Source organism: Acyrthosiphon pisum, chromosome A3 (assembly GCF_005508785.2).
Source record: "Acyrthosiphon pisum isolate AL4f chromosome A3, pea_aphid_22Mar2018_4r6ur, whole genome shotgun sequence".
Lineage (NCBI taxonomy): Eukaryota > Metazoa > Arthropoda > Insecta > Hemiptera > Aphididae > Acyrthosiphon > Acyrthosiphon pisum.
Window position 1 is genome coordinate 28,316,135 of NC_042496.1, and position 20,309 is coordinate 28,336,443.

The 20,309-nt window shown below is 28.0% G+C and overlaps 1 protein-coding gene across 3 annotated transcripts in view; it reads left to right on the top strand.

Annotated features, from left to right (window-relative positions):
- LOC100165351 (nesprin-1-like) overlaps window positions 1-20,309 on the top strand; it is a 56,667-nt gene that overhangs the window by 7,952 nt on the left and 28,406 nt on the right. For 2 of the 3 annotated variants that reach the window (XM_029491432.1, XM_029491431.1), the window contains exons 2-3: window positions 6,076-6,305; window positions 6,776-6,989. In XM_029491432.1, coding sequence (XP_029347292.1) covers window positions 6,099-6,305; window positions 6,776-6,989 — 421 coding nt within the window. In that variant the 5' untranslated portion in view covers window positions 6,076-6,098. Of the gene's footprint in view, window positions 1-6,075; window positions 6,306-6,775; window positions 6,990-17,294; window positions 17,684-20,309 lie in introns of those variants that run through there. The other variant, XM_016807244.2, reaches the window with a different exon arrangement.

Genomic DNA, 20,309 nt, shown 5'->3' on the forward strand with positions numbered 1-20,309 from the left:
CCCCCCCCCCCAAAAAAAAAACCTATAACATAAATTGTATTATGCTATATTGCAATATTCTGCTTGCCTTTAATATATTCAGCCCCCCCCCCTAAGTCAAAAGTTTAAATTGCGCCTATGGGAAAGGACCTTTGGAAATACCAATAATTGAAATAACTGAAATAACTGAGATTCTGTCATAAAAAACTAAAAAAGATACTGAACATTTGGGAGGGGGGTTCTGATTGGAGGAACCTATAGAGTTAGACAGAGAAGGGCAGAGGATTGGTAGTGAGACGTAATGACCATAACTCATAAGAACCTAATAAACCCAAAAAGAAGAATATTTGTTGGTATTTTATCAGATTTATAATAATATTAGGTATAGTAAAATATAAGTACCTATACATCGTTAATCATAGGTATATATCATTATTGTTCTTCTACCTTCTGCAAAAATGGAAATTTTAAAAATTATATTTTTAAGAATCAATTTAAATAGTTATAACACGGAACATTAAATTTGTCATTTCCTAAAATGTTAGTTCCTTAACATTTTATTATACATATTATATTATGTAATTTAATTTTTTTTTTCATTTGCAACAGATGGTTTTACAGTTTCTAGCCTGTAGGTGATATAATTTAGTGGGTGTGAGATTTTTTTTCTTTCATTTTTCCATATTAATGAATAATAACTGTAAATCAAACAAATATTTTGCTAGTATATTTACCCATATAGAAAATATTTTTTTTCGCAAGGTATAATAGTTTTATTTAAGGAATAGTGCACGAAAAAAATTATAAAATTTAACAACATTATAATACAACTTTATAGCGTTTTCATGTTCATTTTATAAGTTTGAATATGTTATGTACATATAAAATACGAATATAAAACTAGTTGCCAAAGATCATAATATGATATTGTCTAGTTTTTTTATAAGATAAAATATATTATTAGAATATAACATATAGACTTAAGACACACATTTTATAGCTTTCAAGTTTTGTAGTTTTATTTGTACTTGAATTGAATTTTTTTTTATATATAATTATATACAATTTATATGTGTGTATAATACTATATCGTAATAATTTTTTGAACAAATGTCTTGCGTCAATATTTAAAAACGATGTAAAATTACTTGGAAAAACATAGATATTATAGGGTACGATTGAATCACTTTTTGATACGTGGCAGATTATTATTTAATCAAACTTAATTAATTATTCATAAACTGAGTTTGTTAATATCATGTTTGTATAAACTAATAAAATAACAGCAGGATCGCAGAAACAAGGAATATAATGTATTAGCTTAGATTACTTTATAATTTAGGAACCTAGACACCTACGCTAAGAATATAATCTGTTGTATTTACCATGTTTTCTCGTTCAAAACATTTTAATAGCATAATATAATATAACATAGTCCATTTTCATTTAGACAATATTTATCTTGTTATAATATGATTTAATGATATTATGCATAAAAATAAGATTGAAATTATGTATGAAATGTTACATTAAAAAACTACCATAATACAATTAATATTCACATATTTTGGCAATACAATTCGTTTTAGAAACTATATGTATTATTATTATATAGGTAACATAAATATGGAGTACCTAATTAAAGACCACGTCTAAATCTATTGTTCTATATTATATTATTATAATAATATAAGAACCTACCTAACTTTTATCTATTTAGTGCTTTGTGTTGGATTAAACAAATTGCTCGTGATTATTCTAGTCTTTTAGAGTTATACGTTATAATACTAACCACTCAGTAGACTATAAATACATTTTAATGAATCGTCGGTAACAACGTTTTAAAGATTTGCATAGGAAATCATGGCACGATTAACAGTACTTCCCACATTCCCACACTGTGTGGTTTATACTTTTTTCAACAAACGTACGCCAACCACTTCAGGTATTATTAATTGCTATGAATATTTTTAAAAATTATAAATATTGTACTTATAAACTTATTTTTAAGTTTTCAAGTTTCAATTTTAAATCATAAAACAGAAAGGTAGTTACCCAAACAATTTACAAAAAGTACAAAAACGTTAGTATCGATTCAAAAACATTAATATTTTTGGTACCTAATATACTCCTATACAAATGTATTGTAGTTATGTTATGTTTCAAAAAGTTATGGTAAACAAAATGAAAATGTTAGATTTCATGAAAAACAAAATTACCATAAACACTATAGGTTAAAAGAGCCTCGATATAAACTTTCTATGCAATTTAAAATAAAAATAACTATTACATATTTATTTTGTCTCCATTTGTATTTAATTTTTAAAACACAATATTATAAAATGTTATTTAATTTATTATATTATGGTCACCCTCACTATTCAACGAAGCTATAAAAAAAACTGTCACTTGTCCATTGAAATTGAATCATTTGCCAAACAACTAGGTTGACTTCGGCAGTTCCCTTTGAAAAATATTATAAACGAAAGATTTGGCTCATAAATCACTTGTTTACAATTTCAAACATAAATACATATACATATTTTAATGAATGAAACTATTAACAATTTTTTGAAAATTCGATATTTTTAACAACTACTCTTACATCAATAATAATAATAAAATAAAAATAAAATATGTTGTGAATTATGAAAAAACATTTAAATGATTTAATTTACTGCAAATATATTTGCTTGTTTATATGTTAACTGATTCTATTAAATTTATCTGTTTATAAATTATAATATATTCATGCAATCGTGCATTTAAAATACCTACTTAATTTTACATTTTGTATTGTATAATTTATTATACGAAATGGGTACCTACTTTGAATAAGCGCTTATTAATGCTTACCTATACCTACCTTAATTGTTCTAATAAAATTAAATCTAGTTGTTTATTTTTATTTACTTTCGCGTTAATAATGTGACATTATATTATTATGATCTAAATTATATTTGTTTAAAATTAAAAGTATAAAATGACTTAACGGTCCTCATTAAAGATGGTATTTTTACGATATGTATGTAAATTAATTTTAATGTATCGATGTACCTACACTATTGTAAAAAAAGCTTATTGTAAATTGTTTGAGGTGTGTATGTAAGTGAGAAATGAGTACCTACCTACCTAAAAAATAATATCTTAACTATTCACTAATGTTAATGCTTGATGTATTATTAGTAATAGGTAGTTTTAGGAATAATGAGTCTCAGGACTATGTCTGTTTCTGAATGAATCCATTAAAATAAATGCGCATACGAAAAATGAAATAGGTACTGCAGATAACAAAAATTTATGGGAAATGATCGTAAAGCACATATTATATAAGTAATATAAAGTAAATAATAATATTATATATTTATATTTAATATAGCCATATAGGTAGGTAGATAATATTATAACACATATAATACACATCCACTTTATCTCATATTTACTAAATGGCTCTATTGATACCCCCGATCTTCTTTCTTCTATTTCTTTTCGTATTTCTGTCTATCCAACTAGAAACCACTTCTTATATTACGTCCCTTCTCACCGTATGAACTACAACCACAACTACCCTACATACATACTACATAGAATGCTTCGCCTCCTTAACACCACCTAAAACTATTATTTTATGTATTATACTAAACATTATTTCTTTTATCTTGTAGTTTTATTAGTTATTACCTCACTTTACTATTTGATATTGCTGATGCCTGTATATGAATAACAATTAGAATGCTGCTGCAGTATTTTCTAGTTTTTTATCTCTTCTATGATTTCTATAAATTGTTATTATATTATGTATGTTATTGAATTTATATATTACCAACTATGTAATTTCCAACTGGCGTTAATTAATTAAATAAATAAATATACATAGGTAAGTACCTCAATACATGATAAACATAACGATTTTTCTATTATCATGTATATATATTCTTAATGAAGTATTGTCAATAGGAAATAACCTATATTCATATATCTCGTGCTAATTATTATTACATTGCATAATATTTCTTATTACAGTTTGTACTTACAAATATGTAAGTACTCATTAGGCATAATAAATTGTATAATTTTGCAGTACCTATTGAACTATACCTACCTATTTGTTAATATAATTAAATTCTCAAGAAAATTAAAATATTGCATACAAGTATAAGCAGAACTAGCTATAGGTACTGAAACTGGGGTATACATTGATAATCTAGGTAGATATTTTAATAATAAAGATTTAGCTTGGGAAATTACACTACCTGCAGCTAAGGCTATATACCTATATAGTAATACGCACTATATTTAGGTGTATTTCAGTTTCTTATTTGCTTATATCAATTCATCAATAATAATGAATAAAACACCAATAGAAATTTCAAATTAGGATCTAAGCATGTGCATGAAGTACCTATATTCTTAAATTATTTCGATGTAAAATAGCACATGATTTCACAATCTAGTCATCTGACATCTAAGACTTAGGAAGGTATTCTGTATTCAATATATTGTAGGTATACTAACTAGTAATCACAAATAAGTTCATGAAGTTATGTACATTTTAGTTTTAAAAGTAGAGCAATTTATAAGTAACCATGTACCTACTTAATTTTAAAGCTTTGAAATCAAAAACAAATCGAAAAATAACTTAAAAAATTCAACGTTTTCAAGTGTCTATAAATAGCGTAAAAAGAACCAAAATATTTAGAAATAATATAAAGTTCAGAAAATGTGTATATTTCGTGAATAATTTAAGTTTTTACAGCTATTCATTTTTTAATAATACCTACAGCAAAAAAACAAAATCGATTTTGTGACAAACTAGTTTTTGCGTAGATATTTAGGCTTTTTCATAGTATTTTTTTTTCATTTTTCCTGATTGTAATAGAAGGTAAGTATTGTGAAATTTTACTTTCGATCGTTCAAATTACTTTTACCAGGTCCGGCAGATCCTATTTTCTACCAGAAGACCACCCTTAAAATTGAAAGTTGAAGCTGTATTACTGCTCCGAATAATAAATGCCAAATGGTGTATGAATATATGAAGAGCGATATGTGATATGTGACTGACACAAAAATTAAAAAAGAAATATCATTCATAGTAAAACCAATATACATTCATCGCTCTGCTCAGAATCCAAAATTTAACGATCAAACTAAAAATATATAGTGTGAAAATGCAAATAGAACAAAAATAGTTTATTTTTTTATTGCATTCACATACGCCGTGTCATGTGTATAATATCAAGTATGTTAAAATAAAATCAACAAGTGGTGACTAAATTGGAAGTATACCCATTAAAATAACCTAACTATGTATAATATTATGTAGGTATTGTTTTTTTTATTTATTTATTATTATAATCAACGCCAGACGGCTTTTACAACATTACAGACAATCTATTGTTAATAGATTATAAAATATACAAATATATATCACTAGATAGTAGATACTAGATAGTAAGTTTTGGAATTACATTATTGATTTTCCAAGGATTTATTATCACAAAATTGTCTAAATGAGAAACTAACGGAGGTGTATTTCCTTGGCATCTCAAGCCTTGAAAAAATCATTAAAAATCAGGGTTTGGTGCATAAGCGCCGAAAGTCAAGCACATATCAGCACAAACGCATAATATAAAAAGACTCCTGTTTGGTTCTGAAATTCCGCGAAGCTGTAGAGTCAGGATAATGCACCTAACAAACCGGAAGATCCCAAGGAATTTTCGTTCAATTATGTAAATTTTTGTTATGCGTAAATATATAATAATTACCTACTTCGATTTGCGAGTATTGATTAACGTTCAATTTATTTAGCTTACGATCAACAACTATAGGTGCATATATTTAACATTACCTAAATAAAATATGATGTGCACATATTGCATACATGCATCCATTAAAATATTGATTACCTACAATAGTATATTTAGTTTTAACACGATAACTACTATAATATACCTACATTGAATAATTATTAACAGGATACGGAGGCCACGGGGTAATATTGTTATAATTATATAAAATAAAACGAGTAAATAATAATAATAATATATTATAATATTAGATAATTAATAAGTAATTATTACTACATCACTGTTTTAGGTTAATTTCATCCATTCTGCGTAATGTCGAGGCCTCCAGCACATCCTAAAGGATGGGCACCGACACCATCGGTGACTTCTCCGCCTGTGTCTTTCCGACCTGCGACCCCAACACGACACTCGCCGATCCACCGTCTCCCACCACCGTACATTCCGTGCCCAAAACCGATGAGGCCCACATCATCTCCATTGCCTGCTGCTGTACCACAACCCTATAGATATCCATCACCGGTAAATTCACCATGGTTTTACATCAGCTACAGAGCATCTATTGCTTGTACAAGATTAGAATTTCTAAAATTAGAAATTTAACCATAAGTTGTACTTTGGGCCGCGGGCCGGTTATTTTTTACTACTCTGTGGCTTATTTTATAAAATAATATATATAACAACGATAAAATAGTAAATCATAGACCGGTACGGTTTTTACACAAAAAATAAAACATGGGATATTAATAATAAGCCTATAGGCCTATAGTTATAACTCTACATTTGTATTTAAATATCAAAATATATTATATCGTTGCTTATAGATTTCAAAATCATTTATATAATATTTTAATTCTTAGTGACCCACAAATGCACTATGTACTACCATTGATTATAAATACTACTAGTACTTGTAATCAATGGTACTACCTACAGGCAACAACTGGCTACTATGCATCACACTTTTTTAATTATTAATTTTATAATTAAAGTGTCCGTCACCGCAAGTATATGAATCGCCTACATCGATGCCGTCGTATAGACCTCGAGAATTTGTGGTGCTTGAAGCTCCGTCACCACAACAGTGGTCAGACGAAGATAACACGACCGACGGCCGTTCAACTGCAGACATAATTGCGCAACAATCGCAGGATTACGTTGATGAAAAATTGGCAGAGTATCAGGCTACGATTTACATGCTACAAGGTAATGATGACAAAATATGTTTCATACATAATAATTATTATGACTGGTAAAAATTCCGCGTGTGCAACTGAACCCTTAAGAATAGTCTTTAAATAACTTATACAGTGAAAGAAAACCAACCTCTTGGGCTTACAAATTGTAGAAACAATTATGTACTCTTTTAACAATACCCATTACTCATTATAGGTAGTCATTATTACATTATCGGTATACAAAGTTAGTCGTGACTGCTTAAAGTGCTTAATAAGACATTGGAAATGGTTGACAACAATTACTGTAATATAACATACCTAAACGTTCTTGAGACGTTTACCAATAACTAATATTATGCCAATTCATTTAAATCGTGTGCATACACAAATCAAATTGTATTTCACAAAGTTTTTTAAACGCATATATTATTATATAAATGACTAAATTCCATAGTGTATACTGTAAACTGTGTACTGTATACTGTGTACTGTATAGTATTATAAAAACTCATAAAAGGTCATAAACAATTAATGAAATGAAAAAACATGCAGACTTTATCTTACTTCCATATTTTAGGTCATTAAGTGTAATATTTATTTTTAGGTCATAAGAAATATATTTAGCACTGATATATTTATGGGAAAAAATAAAAGGCTTTCAACCCCCCCCCCCCCCTATCCACTACTATGGAATTAAGTATATTCCAATATATTTTCTTGAATTTATATGAGAAAAAAATAACTAAAATATGAATGGTAAAAATTTCTTTTTTTTAAGAAGAAGAAGAATAATTGGCATACGTCTGTCTCACCAGCACCACTCGGCACCCATTAAACAATTTTACATTTTTTGTTAATGGGTGGTGTTGGTGCGAGACTTACGTAGTTATTTTGTATCACACTATAGAAAAAGTATGTTATACAAATTGAAAATTATGATACACATCAAATAGTTTTAGAAATGTAGAATCTTTTATTTTCCACACGATATTTAATATTTTTGGTACATTATAGTGATATAGTATTATACCATTATAAATAGGAACTAAGTATATTATTTAGGTGATCTGTGATCTGCAGTGAGTGCAGTGTATCTATTTATATATTTTATAATCATGGTAAATATAAAGATAGTGTATATTTTAACATTTTATAGGGGCTTTTGCAGTCATTATTTTTTTAAATATGACAAGTTACAACCCTTCCTTAAATTATAAACAATTTATAAATCCGTCAATATTTTGAGTAATGATACCTGGAAAAACAATATACTTGAAAACATTTTACATTTACGTGTACGATGTACATTGTACCTACCTACCATGCAGTTAGTAGTTTAGAATAATTATTTATTACTAAACAATTATCATCATTCATCAATTAAATAGTTATTAAATAAATATTAAAATAAATTATATTTTCTAAAAATAAATAATAGATGTAGTGCTTACGTAATAGGTATGCCTATTACAGTTACTATACGTATACCCATATTGCTTATTATATTGTTTTTACAGGAATCTATTTATCTATTAAATATAAGCTACATATAAAACTATAAAAGAAACATTACCATAAAGTCGTTTGCAATTTGAGCCACATCATTAATCTCTTTACTTTATACTAAACATTAATTTGTATCTATTATTTATTATTTACTCACTATACTAACATTTACGGGTGAACCATATCCATATGACATATGACAAACATTATTTCAAAAATTATTAAACCATTTTTTAACATAATTTTAAGTACGTAGTTATAAAAAACAACATTTTATTATTATTTTTATCGTTATAATTTTTAATTTTTATTAGACAACATGCATTTTTTATTCCTTATTCAAAGTAGAATATTTTTGGAGTACTTCAATGTATAATAACCGAATTCTGGGAAAATAGGTTATGAATAATTATACTTCTTTAAAGTTTTGATGAGCGGATCGGATTGGTACAGGGTACCCCACAAAATGTTGGGTCAAACTCCGCTCATCAAAACTTTAAATAGGTAGGTACCTACTATAGTATTACAAATAATAAACAAATTTCCGAGATTTCATTTTTATAGATCGAAATACTCCGAATAATATTCTACTTCGGAATATGAAATTAATTTCTTTATTCAAAAGAATAAAAAACTTAAAAAATGGTTTAAAATATAATTTTTCCCAAAAGGTTGTTTTGTAACGACTTTAAATTATTTAAAAGAAATATTAAAAACAATAGTGTGTTCTGAAACAATGAGTGTCTATTAAGTTAAATGGGTCATTCTGTATATAATATACCTATTACCTATATAACTTTAGTATTTCTCAAATACATTTACGATTTACCTATTTTACTTAATTCACTGTCCATCCCAATTATTACTGTCCACTGATATAATCACTAGGATTGTAAATTTATAATATAATGGATTGTGATAGTCCTTTCATTTATCTAGTCTATTTTGACTTCTTAAATAGATAGGTAAATACCAGCTATTATAAACGTATCAATATACAGTTATATTTATTTTGGCTAACTTGTTATTATTTTTTCTGTCTACTTCTTATTTTTTTGCAAAATTTTAAGAAGAAATCGCAATATAATTATGAAAAATATTCGAATGATCAATTTTTTAATGATAAATAATAGACATCAAGATTAAAGAATATCAAACGCTCTCTGATTAGATATAAATGTATAATGGTCAGATAGTAATACAATTTATTAATAATATTAATGTTAAATTACTTTTATAGTATGTCCACACAGTATAAACTTCGTAACATTATTAGTAAACAATGAGTTCAATTTATTCTTGGTTTGATTAACCTAGTATATAGATAAAAATACAATAAATAATATAACCATGAAACGTCTTTATAATAAATAATGATATAAATTAATTAAATAGGTGATTAAATAAAACTTTATTATTTAATTATAATGATAATATTATGGTATATTGTTTATTCTACATTTTTATTTTAACAGAAATAAATTGGTTTTTCTTGAAGTACCTGTGTAAGTAACTTATTTTACATTTTAGGTTAAAAATCGATGGTACACTGGCTAAACATGTCCATACAGTAATTCTATATAAATCGGAGACTGAAAACAAATAGTATTTTAAAGTTTTAAACACGTAATAACTAATAAATTACTTACTCATTTTTTTTATAATTTGTAAAATATTAGTTATATCACGTAAAGATGGTAAGTAAGGAAGAAATAAGTAGGTATTTTAATAAATCTTCTCGGAATCGTTGTGCCGTCACTCGTCAGTATACATAATGTAATGATATGATTTGAATTTATTAGTTATTTATTTATATAGGGAATGCTTTATTTTTACTTACTTTGACCTAATAACGAAAATCAAATAAAACATTCGGGGAATAAAACAATTGTAAGCCAGAACACGAACAATACAAATTGTTCCCCTACCAACGGTTTTTTATACCGGTTGGACTATACGGTACACCAAATACAAGGCTGTTAGTACGAATACTCCCACGTTTATAAAAAGTCTTATTCATTGCGAGCAACAACAATTTGGTGTCAGCTGTGGCATGAGTATTACACCGCAGGCGATGTGTGAGAGACAAACTGAGGCCACACAATCGTCTGTCACATTGGCGAAGGACATACATAATTATTATATTATGCCATGTATAGCAATGTAGGTATACTTACCTATTCATTTTTATTATTATTTATCAATTCCAATATCAAAATAGCTGGTATACCTGTATTGGCTGTACGCCTGTACCTATGAGTTAGATAGGTACTAAGATATTGAATTTCATAAAATAACCACACCGGATATTTTACAATATTTCAAGACGATTGGGAATATTATTAAGATAATATTGAGACATTTTTGTAAGAAAAACTAAGAAGGAAAACATTAGTCTACAACTTTGAGAGAATTTAAAAAAAACTATTAAGTACTTTATAATTCACACACATGATAGTTATTGATCTTAACTGAAGTTAATATGTATAAATATGTACCTATTAAAACAATACATTTTATAGGTATTTTATTTTTTAATTGATTTAATATAAAAAACAAATTCACATTCCCTATTACTTAAAAATCAAAATAATTTATCTGATTTTCCCCAAATGTATAGAATCAAATATTGTTATGATTTTAAAAATTTTAATTTAATATTATATGATTATTTTAAACTAAACTAGTGTACAAATATAGGTATACGGTAATATAAGGTAGGTAGGTAGGTAGGTAGTTAATAGGTATGTTGTTTTTTTGTAGTTGTTTTTCAATAATTAAAATATTTATTATTTGAATCAGAAAGCTTGTCATAATTTTGAAACTATTTATATTTTGTTGTAATTTAAAGTTATTATTAAATTATTGTATACACCTAATGGTTACTAATTAAGTAAAAAACATTAAAAAATACAAAATAATTCAAATTTGAAACAACTGCTATTAAATTATATAATTATTATTTTTTTTGACGATAGATAAGTACATATCATATATTTATAAATACTTTTCAGCTGCATTTACAATTTAAAATATAATTCTAAAAATGTAACCGTCTGAATAATTCATTATAATAAAATTATGATAGATTTTATATTATAAGAATGGCTAAGTGCTATTAATTTCAACGTCATTATCGCCGTACTTAGCTGTTATAGTACAATATATATAATTTTTTCACAGAACGTTCCAACAGGATTTAACTGAAATAACACAAATTTGAAATTACAATTAAAAAAGTTAACTGAAAGTCTTACCAGTAGCATAAAGCAATTGCGTACAAATAAAACATTTATTGTGTTTATTGAGTTACTCAATATGACAATATGCATACATTGTAACATTTGTACCTATAGTTATTCTAAAATTAAAATTTTAAAAAAGTGAGTAAGTACAGAGACTAGAGAGGCAGAGTATGTCACGGTGTTAGAAGTTTGTTCATCGTCCCTTCGGTCCTCGGACAGGATAGTGTATTATTACAGTCTTCGATTTGAATGCAATGATTCCATTCGATAAAAAACGGTTCTGAGTGGAAAATTAGTGTAACAATCAGTAATTTTTAATTAGTACTAATTAGTATGTTTAATAAATAATATTATATAATTTGAAATTAGATTCATAAATTTTGTTTATGTTCAATAGTAAATTGAAGAAATATAAATTCAGAATACTTCATTTTTTAGTGGTTATTTTAAAATTGTATTCGTTTCAATGTCGATAAAAAAAGCGTTAGAAAAAAAATATCTTAGTAATAGGGTATTTTGGTGGTTTTTCCCGTGGCGTTAAAAACTATTGAGAAAATCGAAAAATGACCTTTCTAAATTACCATCTTGATCATATTTGCTAACAAATAAGATACTATATTATGTTAACATATTATGTTGAAATCGTAACACTCCTTCTGGTAAAAATGTTGCTTACAAGATAAAAAAAAATAAAAATTAACATCATTGTAAGACCACTAGCTTCCTTGTTCCGCTCAGAATCTAAAATTAAAAGTAATTACATATTTATAATAATTACATGATAATATATTATGATATTAATATCAAGTTGGATATGCGTACCTACATTTTAATAATACATATAATATTTATTAATTATTATAATATAGGTATACCTACGTATCAAGAATATTATTATTATTTATGTTTTATAAAAATATAACTAACGTTATAATAGTAATTGTGATTTCATAATATTATATTAACATACCTATAACTTCAAAGTTCTAACTAACAAATAACAATACATAATAAAATCAAAACAAGCATTTTTAAATTACAGCAATAATCTGGACAGGCGTGGTTTTGACCATAATCTGCCTGTTTTTGTAAGATAGTGATTAGATAAATATGATACATATTATTGCTAGGTTGCATAAGCAATTTATTAAATTTAGTGGTTCACTAAAAATTTAATGGATCAATCGTGAGCCACTAAATCTTGTTTAAGGGACTATTAGCTCACTATTGATTCATTAAATGTTTTGTGTAACCCGGCATAAGTATATTATACATTTTTTTCTCTCCCATTTAAATTTAAAATTAAAAAAGAGTAAGAACACGTACGTTAGTAAATTAAACAAATTTACCTATGTATTACAATTAATTGTATTCATAGGCGTGCGCAGCCCTCTTGTTCAGGGTATGCAGAAGCAGTGGCGGATCCAGGAGGTGGGGGGGCAAAAGGGACATTCCCCCCCAATCGCCTTAGTTTCCCATTGTTTACAGTGTTTACACTGTGTTTAGCCAATTTTGTACTTTTTCCTCCCCCCCAAATTAAGCGCTGGATTACCACAGGCACCCCCTGAAAGTTATTTTAAGAATGTAAAATTCTGATAAAATATATACACAATACACAAATAGTTTCGAGTTTAAACATAATAATATGTACACTCCTGGGCTGCAATATAATTAGTAATTATTTTTTTTGCGCACAAAAATTTTTTTTCTAAAAACGATTTTGCCCCTCAAAGAGCTTCAGAGTATGCAGCTGCATACCCTGCATACCCCCTGCGCACGCCTATGATTGTATTTGGTAGCCGGTACGAATATAATTAAAAATATAAATTATTATATTTTTATATTATTCGTTCCCCAGAACGTATAATATTATGGGTTTCTATTTAGTATCAAGTCCAAAATTCTAGAAAAAAACATTTCATATTATGAATAATTTTAAACTAATTATTATTTTAGTATAATATAATATTATATCCGTATTATATAATGATTATCTGAAATCACGATTCAGAGAAGATATTATATTCTCTACGTCGTGCCTGGATTCCTACCTATTATAGATCTATTTTACGAACTATTCTCAGTTAATTGTTATTGTTATTAATGAACTATAAATTATTTAAAATTATATAATTCAAATGATGTATTATGAAAATTTGATTGTCGAATGATATTCTTTTATGAACCATAGCTGTTAACAAATTATTTATTAACACAATAACACGAATAGAACGAGGTCAAAAAAATAAACAGTATAATATTAGGTAATATAATAATCATTTTAATACTATAGGCAATAGCGTACGCAGGATTTTAGTTCGGTTAGGGTTTTACCTGAGTAAATAATTTATATTATTTTTTTCTTAGCAGTTTTTATATAACAAATCATAGTTAGTCTCAAATTTAGTCTACATTTACAGTATTTAATCTGGTTATCTATAAAGCCTCTTCGGCCTGTTATAAATGTGGTAATAATCGATGGACGACGATACACCATCGATTATGGCAGACGTTTAGCAATGTTCTAAATCAGTCAAAAAAAAACTGAAACTATGATTATGTCTTATTATGTTTTATTTTATGTCTTTGTCATATTCAACAATTTATTTTATATCTATTAAAAATAACCGCAACAATTTGTCTGTCATCTGTGTGACTGAGTGTATGAAAATGGTGGTAAATATGAATTTTTTGTAGAAAAAAGAAATTTTAGGGGGGGTCAGAACCCTAGAACCCTACCCCTGCGTACGCCACTGACTATAGGGTTTATTACCTACACCTATGAAGGGTGATTTACCAAGCCTATTGCTCACTCCAATTATTCCTGAAATAATGAATTTAGTTCTGGAGTTTAGGTAAGTTATCCTTAGACCTTATATTAAGATCATAATATCGTAGGATTTTTTAATACATTCAAGTTTTAATATAAAGGTGCGTCAAAATGTTCGAAAACGTCATCAGATCAAAATAATTTATAGTAAAAAAGAGTGCAGGTCCCCATTTTAAATAATAAGTTTTCAATGTTTGGATCTCCACAGGATTCAGTTTAAACAACATACATATTTATAAATCTGATTAAGAATTTGAGAATATGGTTTTTATTCTTAATTCTAATTAGTAATTGGTATACTTAAAAATTACAAACATCAGAATTTTAATAAATGTTTCATTAAAGGAAAACATTAGGGGGATCATTCTTTAAATAAGTATGCATTTTTTCTATTAAAATTAAAAGTTTTGTACCATTATTTTTAGATTACTTTTTTTAGATTACTCGAACACGCATTATAATAATATCATAAACGAACACTCCCGAATAGCAACACAAAACAAAAATAATTACTCTCGTCAAATCACACACTATATTTTTTTTAGCCACCAAAATGTATTATATAATACCGATATAATATATATTATATTATATATGCAAAAATTATACAAAATTACGTCGTGTAGTAGTTACCTATAATAAAATCAGGTCGAGTCTTTATTCATACGTAATACGTCGTGCGCGTATCACAATGTGTATAATAATATACCTAATATGGACTCTCTGATCGTATTAAATTACTCGTAATGTATTATATTTGGCTGCAATAAAAAAACAACACAATAAACACACTGACACACAAATCGAGAATACGGTTTTAATTACCCGGACACGGCGTTTATATTAGTAGTCGTAGTGATAACAGAGTCGAATGTTTACCAGATCGATATTATAATAGTAACATCATAATGGCACACACGCGTTGTGTATTTTACGTCGTCTGTAGTTAGGCCGTAGCGTTTTTTGGGGTCATTATGCACCGCGAACACGTGGTTCGGCGGCGGCGGTCCTGCGCTCCGGCGAAAGTGAAACTTTTATTGACGTTACGCCGGCTCCGGCCCGGCAGTGCGTACACGAACAACAACGGTATAATATCCGTGCAAAAACACGCAACTCACGAGATCATAAACTATACGTGTGCTAGTCGAAATGCCTTGAACGAAAATACAATATTACCCGGACCGAGTACTGTGCTAGACGGTGGTGGAAAATACCTAAAAAAAAAAACGTTTGAAACATTTAACCATTATTGTTATAATTTTTGAAACGGTATCATGTGTGTATAGTGTAGACGGGTTTATATATGTTACATACGACGCGACGTGGTGTTTACAATAGTTTCGATTCGAATACAAAAATTGTACGTCCGGACTCCGGAGGCCCGTGAGTAGACGGCCTTGTGAATGATAACGCAAACACGTCTGTATCATAATAATTATTAGTTATTACTAAATTACGCGTAGGTGCGTAGGTATATCTTGACGTAACCAAACGTGTTCAACTTTTTTTTCCAATCATTTAAGAATTTAAGATGATGACATTTAACTACTATCGTAATATTGTGTATTTTATGTTTTCAAATTTCCCCGTTGTCAACCCTTACGTAGCTGTCGAAAAACATGTTAATTCCTCTTTATGAGTAGGACACGGTAGCTTGGTTCGTCATACCTCCTCGGTCGAAATAATCACTCCAAGTCTCCCATTTAAAAACGCAATGGATTCGGTTAATTTTCGGCAAAGTAAAATCGCCGACGGTTTCGGACTAATCGGTATACGGTCATGCTCTAATTAATGCCATCACCACCGCAACGATTTGACACGTTTCAAACAAATGTAGAAATTATACTATCATTTTTACTTTAAATACCTATAACGTCCAAGAAATCACACAATATTTTTTACAAATATTTTTATGTAGCTATACATTTGAGTATTTAACAATCGTATAAAATTATTTAATAAGTAATGAAATTACGAATTTCTTTATAAATAATCACTGAAAACTTTTACGAAGACTACTATTTTCTACACGTCAAAACGATATAATTTTTAAGAATTTCTGAAAAAAAAAAACATCGCGAAAACTGAATATAAATTTGATAGGTATTTTAATTAATTAATGTTCCTACGAAAACTAAATCGTCAGCGGTGTTTCGATTCGAGTCAAAACAAAATATTATACTAAAGTAGGTACCTACTAAAATGTCATTGACTTTGTTTTTCTAATATAAAACACTCTATTAAATCGATATACCTACTTAGGTATTTATACGATGGGAAATATTTGTTAAAGTATTCGTATATGTTTAGTGTTACGATTTTTCACATAATTCCGTCTATCAAATACAAATCATAATGATGTTATTATTACCTATAGTATCGTCACATATTATTGTATTATTACCTATTACTATTATACACCATATAGATGCTTGGCGCCAGCGGTAGGAATAGTGGGAAGTAAGAATAATTTGAAAGGGAACGATAATATTATAGCGATAGTTTTGCGATTTTTCCGACTTTCCGCGATCATAACTACACACGTCGAGCAGTCGTTGCCTGCAGTCGTAGTGCTGCTGTGTTAGACATCGTATTTTCGTCTGTTACATATTATATTATTATTTGGATGAATTCGATTAATGAGGCAACACTGTGCAAAACATATCGTGTAGAACCGGCGTTGTACAATAATATACACTTTGAACCGGTTCCCCGGCAGTCCGGCCATCAGTCGTTGCGTGCCTACTGTTGTAGTACTACGGTCCGCGGTCAGTGTGTAACGACGCGTCGTTAGTTTGTTTGATATGATATTATTATCCACGTAAAGTATAATAATATTATACTATTCATTTTTGATTTTTACCATATATACATTATAATATACTGCGGAGATCGGTCTGAAAACCTTATTGAGTGCAGTTGATATAATATAATAATATAGAAGCGGTATCATGCGCTGAGGTCGGCGAAGGGGAAGAGTCTATAACATGGACAGGCCCAAGAGGCCTTTTTTTTCGTTAAAAACGCCGAAAAAAGATGAACCGTCGTCCCAAGATAAGGTGCCTACGAAAAAATCTTTCAAGGATAAAGTAGATTTTTTCGAAAAGAGCACCGATTCTAAAGATAGTCTGCAAGATGCTGGTAAATTTCGGAATAATTTTAATTACTTTAATATACTCCTGTCTCCTGCAGAACGACTGTGATCAAACGTTGTATATTGGTACATAATATATTGTAAGCTCTATATTAAATGTAAGACATATCATATTTTTCTTAGTGTCATCACATACATTATAATGTTTTTTAGAGTTGTGTGTGTGTGTGTGTGTGCGTGTGTTTCAAATAGAATTTAAATGTAACTATTACCTGTACCTGTTATATGGGGAAATGTACATACAACTTAAAGATTTCATCCCTGTTTAATGTTTCCAGAAAATTATAAAAACTTGAAAAAACTTAATTAATTGATGGTGTAGGACGTAGGTGCCCGTCATTTAACGCAGTCGTCGGTAAATTCAACTGTTGTAATTTAGAAAGTTATAGACTAGAAATGTTCACCGATTATTCATTTTAGTATTGTTTATATAGTAGGTATACGTTGTATAATTTCTTGCACAATTTAAAATGGTTTTGGGCTGAGCAATAACAACTTTTATTAAGTAAAACAATTAAATAAATAAAAAAATAACTGTAAACTAACAACTAGTCCTACTGACTGCAAGATGTGACACTATGACATAATCGAATTATTTTTTATGCATATAATAAAGAAAATAATATTGATATTATAATAATAAGTAATGATAATTTTGAAAAAGAAAAATATTACAATAGTATAGGTTAGGTTAGTAAACGAATTGTTTAGAATTTTAGATAGTATTAAATAGTACTAAACTGAGTAGATCCTTGGATATAGGTATGGAATAAAATCACAAGAATTAATAACATTAATGTAGTACCGGCGTAATAATAAACAATAATTAATTGAATAGTATTTTCAAAATAATTTAAATATTAATAGGTACCTAGTGTCTTTATTTTAATAATTTAGTGCCTATGATATTATAATATGCTACGAAGCGGAAGTGGCCGTAAACTGAGTCCCAAATAATCCGGTAAATATTTTGTGGCTAGATAAATCGGGTCCAAAAAATTTTAACGTGCTAGGTAAATTGAGTCCCGAGTAACAATATAATTTATTTTTCGAAAAAATAACTTATAAATAACTACGATATACCTCCGTTAAAAGATAGTCCCTACATAGGTAGTATATTATTTCAACGTGTACTGCAGTGTATCACCAAGTAGTGGCGCGTTTCTTGCTTAAATAAAAATATTTCATGACTAGAATTCGTTAAAAACATATCAAATACACTTTTACCCTGTACCTACCAAAGTTAGTGTATTTTTTCATTTTTGGTATTTTTGGTTTTAAACCGTTTTTCTGTCAAAACGATGTTTAAACAAAATAAACGGTTTAAGTTTTTTACGGTTAAAAACAATGTTTTAAACAGTATATTAGGTATTTAAAATAACTAAAATAAGTAATTTACTTATATGTTAATATGACGTGTACTAGTATAGTAGTACCTAAATGTTTCACTCTTTATTTATAACTTATTTTAAATCTTAAAAGTATTTGAAATGTATTTAAAATATTTTTTGAATTAAGGTTTTATGTGGACATTTTATTATTATATAGGTATAATGTATAATATATTATTATTATTATTTTTTTTCATTGGTCTTAAACCCGGCAATTGAGGCCATTAGTTCTAGGATGGTACTGTAGGGTTTTTGAGATGGCAGGGAACGGTCGGGGGAACACGTTTTAGTGTTTGGCAGAATTTTCAAGTGGGCACCTGTAGGTATCTGCCATGCTCGGGCGGGGGATGGCGGCTTCTCTCCAGACACCGTGACTGCGCTAAGAGAAGTGCCGACCGTGACCTAGGTTCGAACCGGCGACGGTGCACGTCGCAACCGACGCCTTAGTCCGCTCGGCCACTCTGTCTCCCAATATATATATTAACTATTAAGTAAAAACATTTTAGATTTAATAATTTATTCAATAAAATGAAAAAAAAAATGAAAATGAAGGATGATAAAAGATATAATTATTTAATACTTACTTAGCGTTTTGTTCTGAAGGATATCTATTATTATTTATTATTAATAATAAACTAAAAATAAACACAATATTCACCTGGATTTTACACAGGATTCATGTTTTAAAGATAACAACCCTGGTACCTACCTAAAAAAAAAAATAGTTATAAAATAAAAATAAAAATTTTTAAAAACTTCAATTTGTATATTATATTATATACCTACACTTAATTGTGATTTTTATGTTCAAAATGTGAATTAAAATAATAGGTAACCTGATCTAACCTATTAAAAACATATTAAATTACAAATACATTTTTACCCTGTACATAATAAAAAATAATAGTAATAAAATAAATAAAATAAAAATTTTACTTGGAATTTATTTATTATCATATACTTAATTTTGAATTTTATGTACAAGTACAACATTAAAAATTAAAATAATTATTAAAAACAAAAAAAGCACATGCTTAAGCCTGTAAAAGTGAGAATAAAAATGTGCTTTTTGGAAAACTCCATAAATTTTTTCAAACCCGGGACTCAATTTAGAACAAAAACGATGTTTTGGACAAATTACCCAGCCCCGTTGCAATGTTACAAAATATTTAGTAACAATAAAATTTAATAAAATACCCATTATAGGTATTTTGATAGAGTA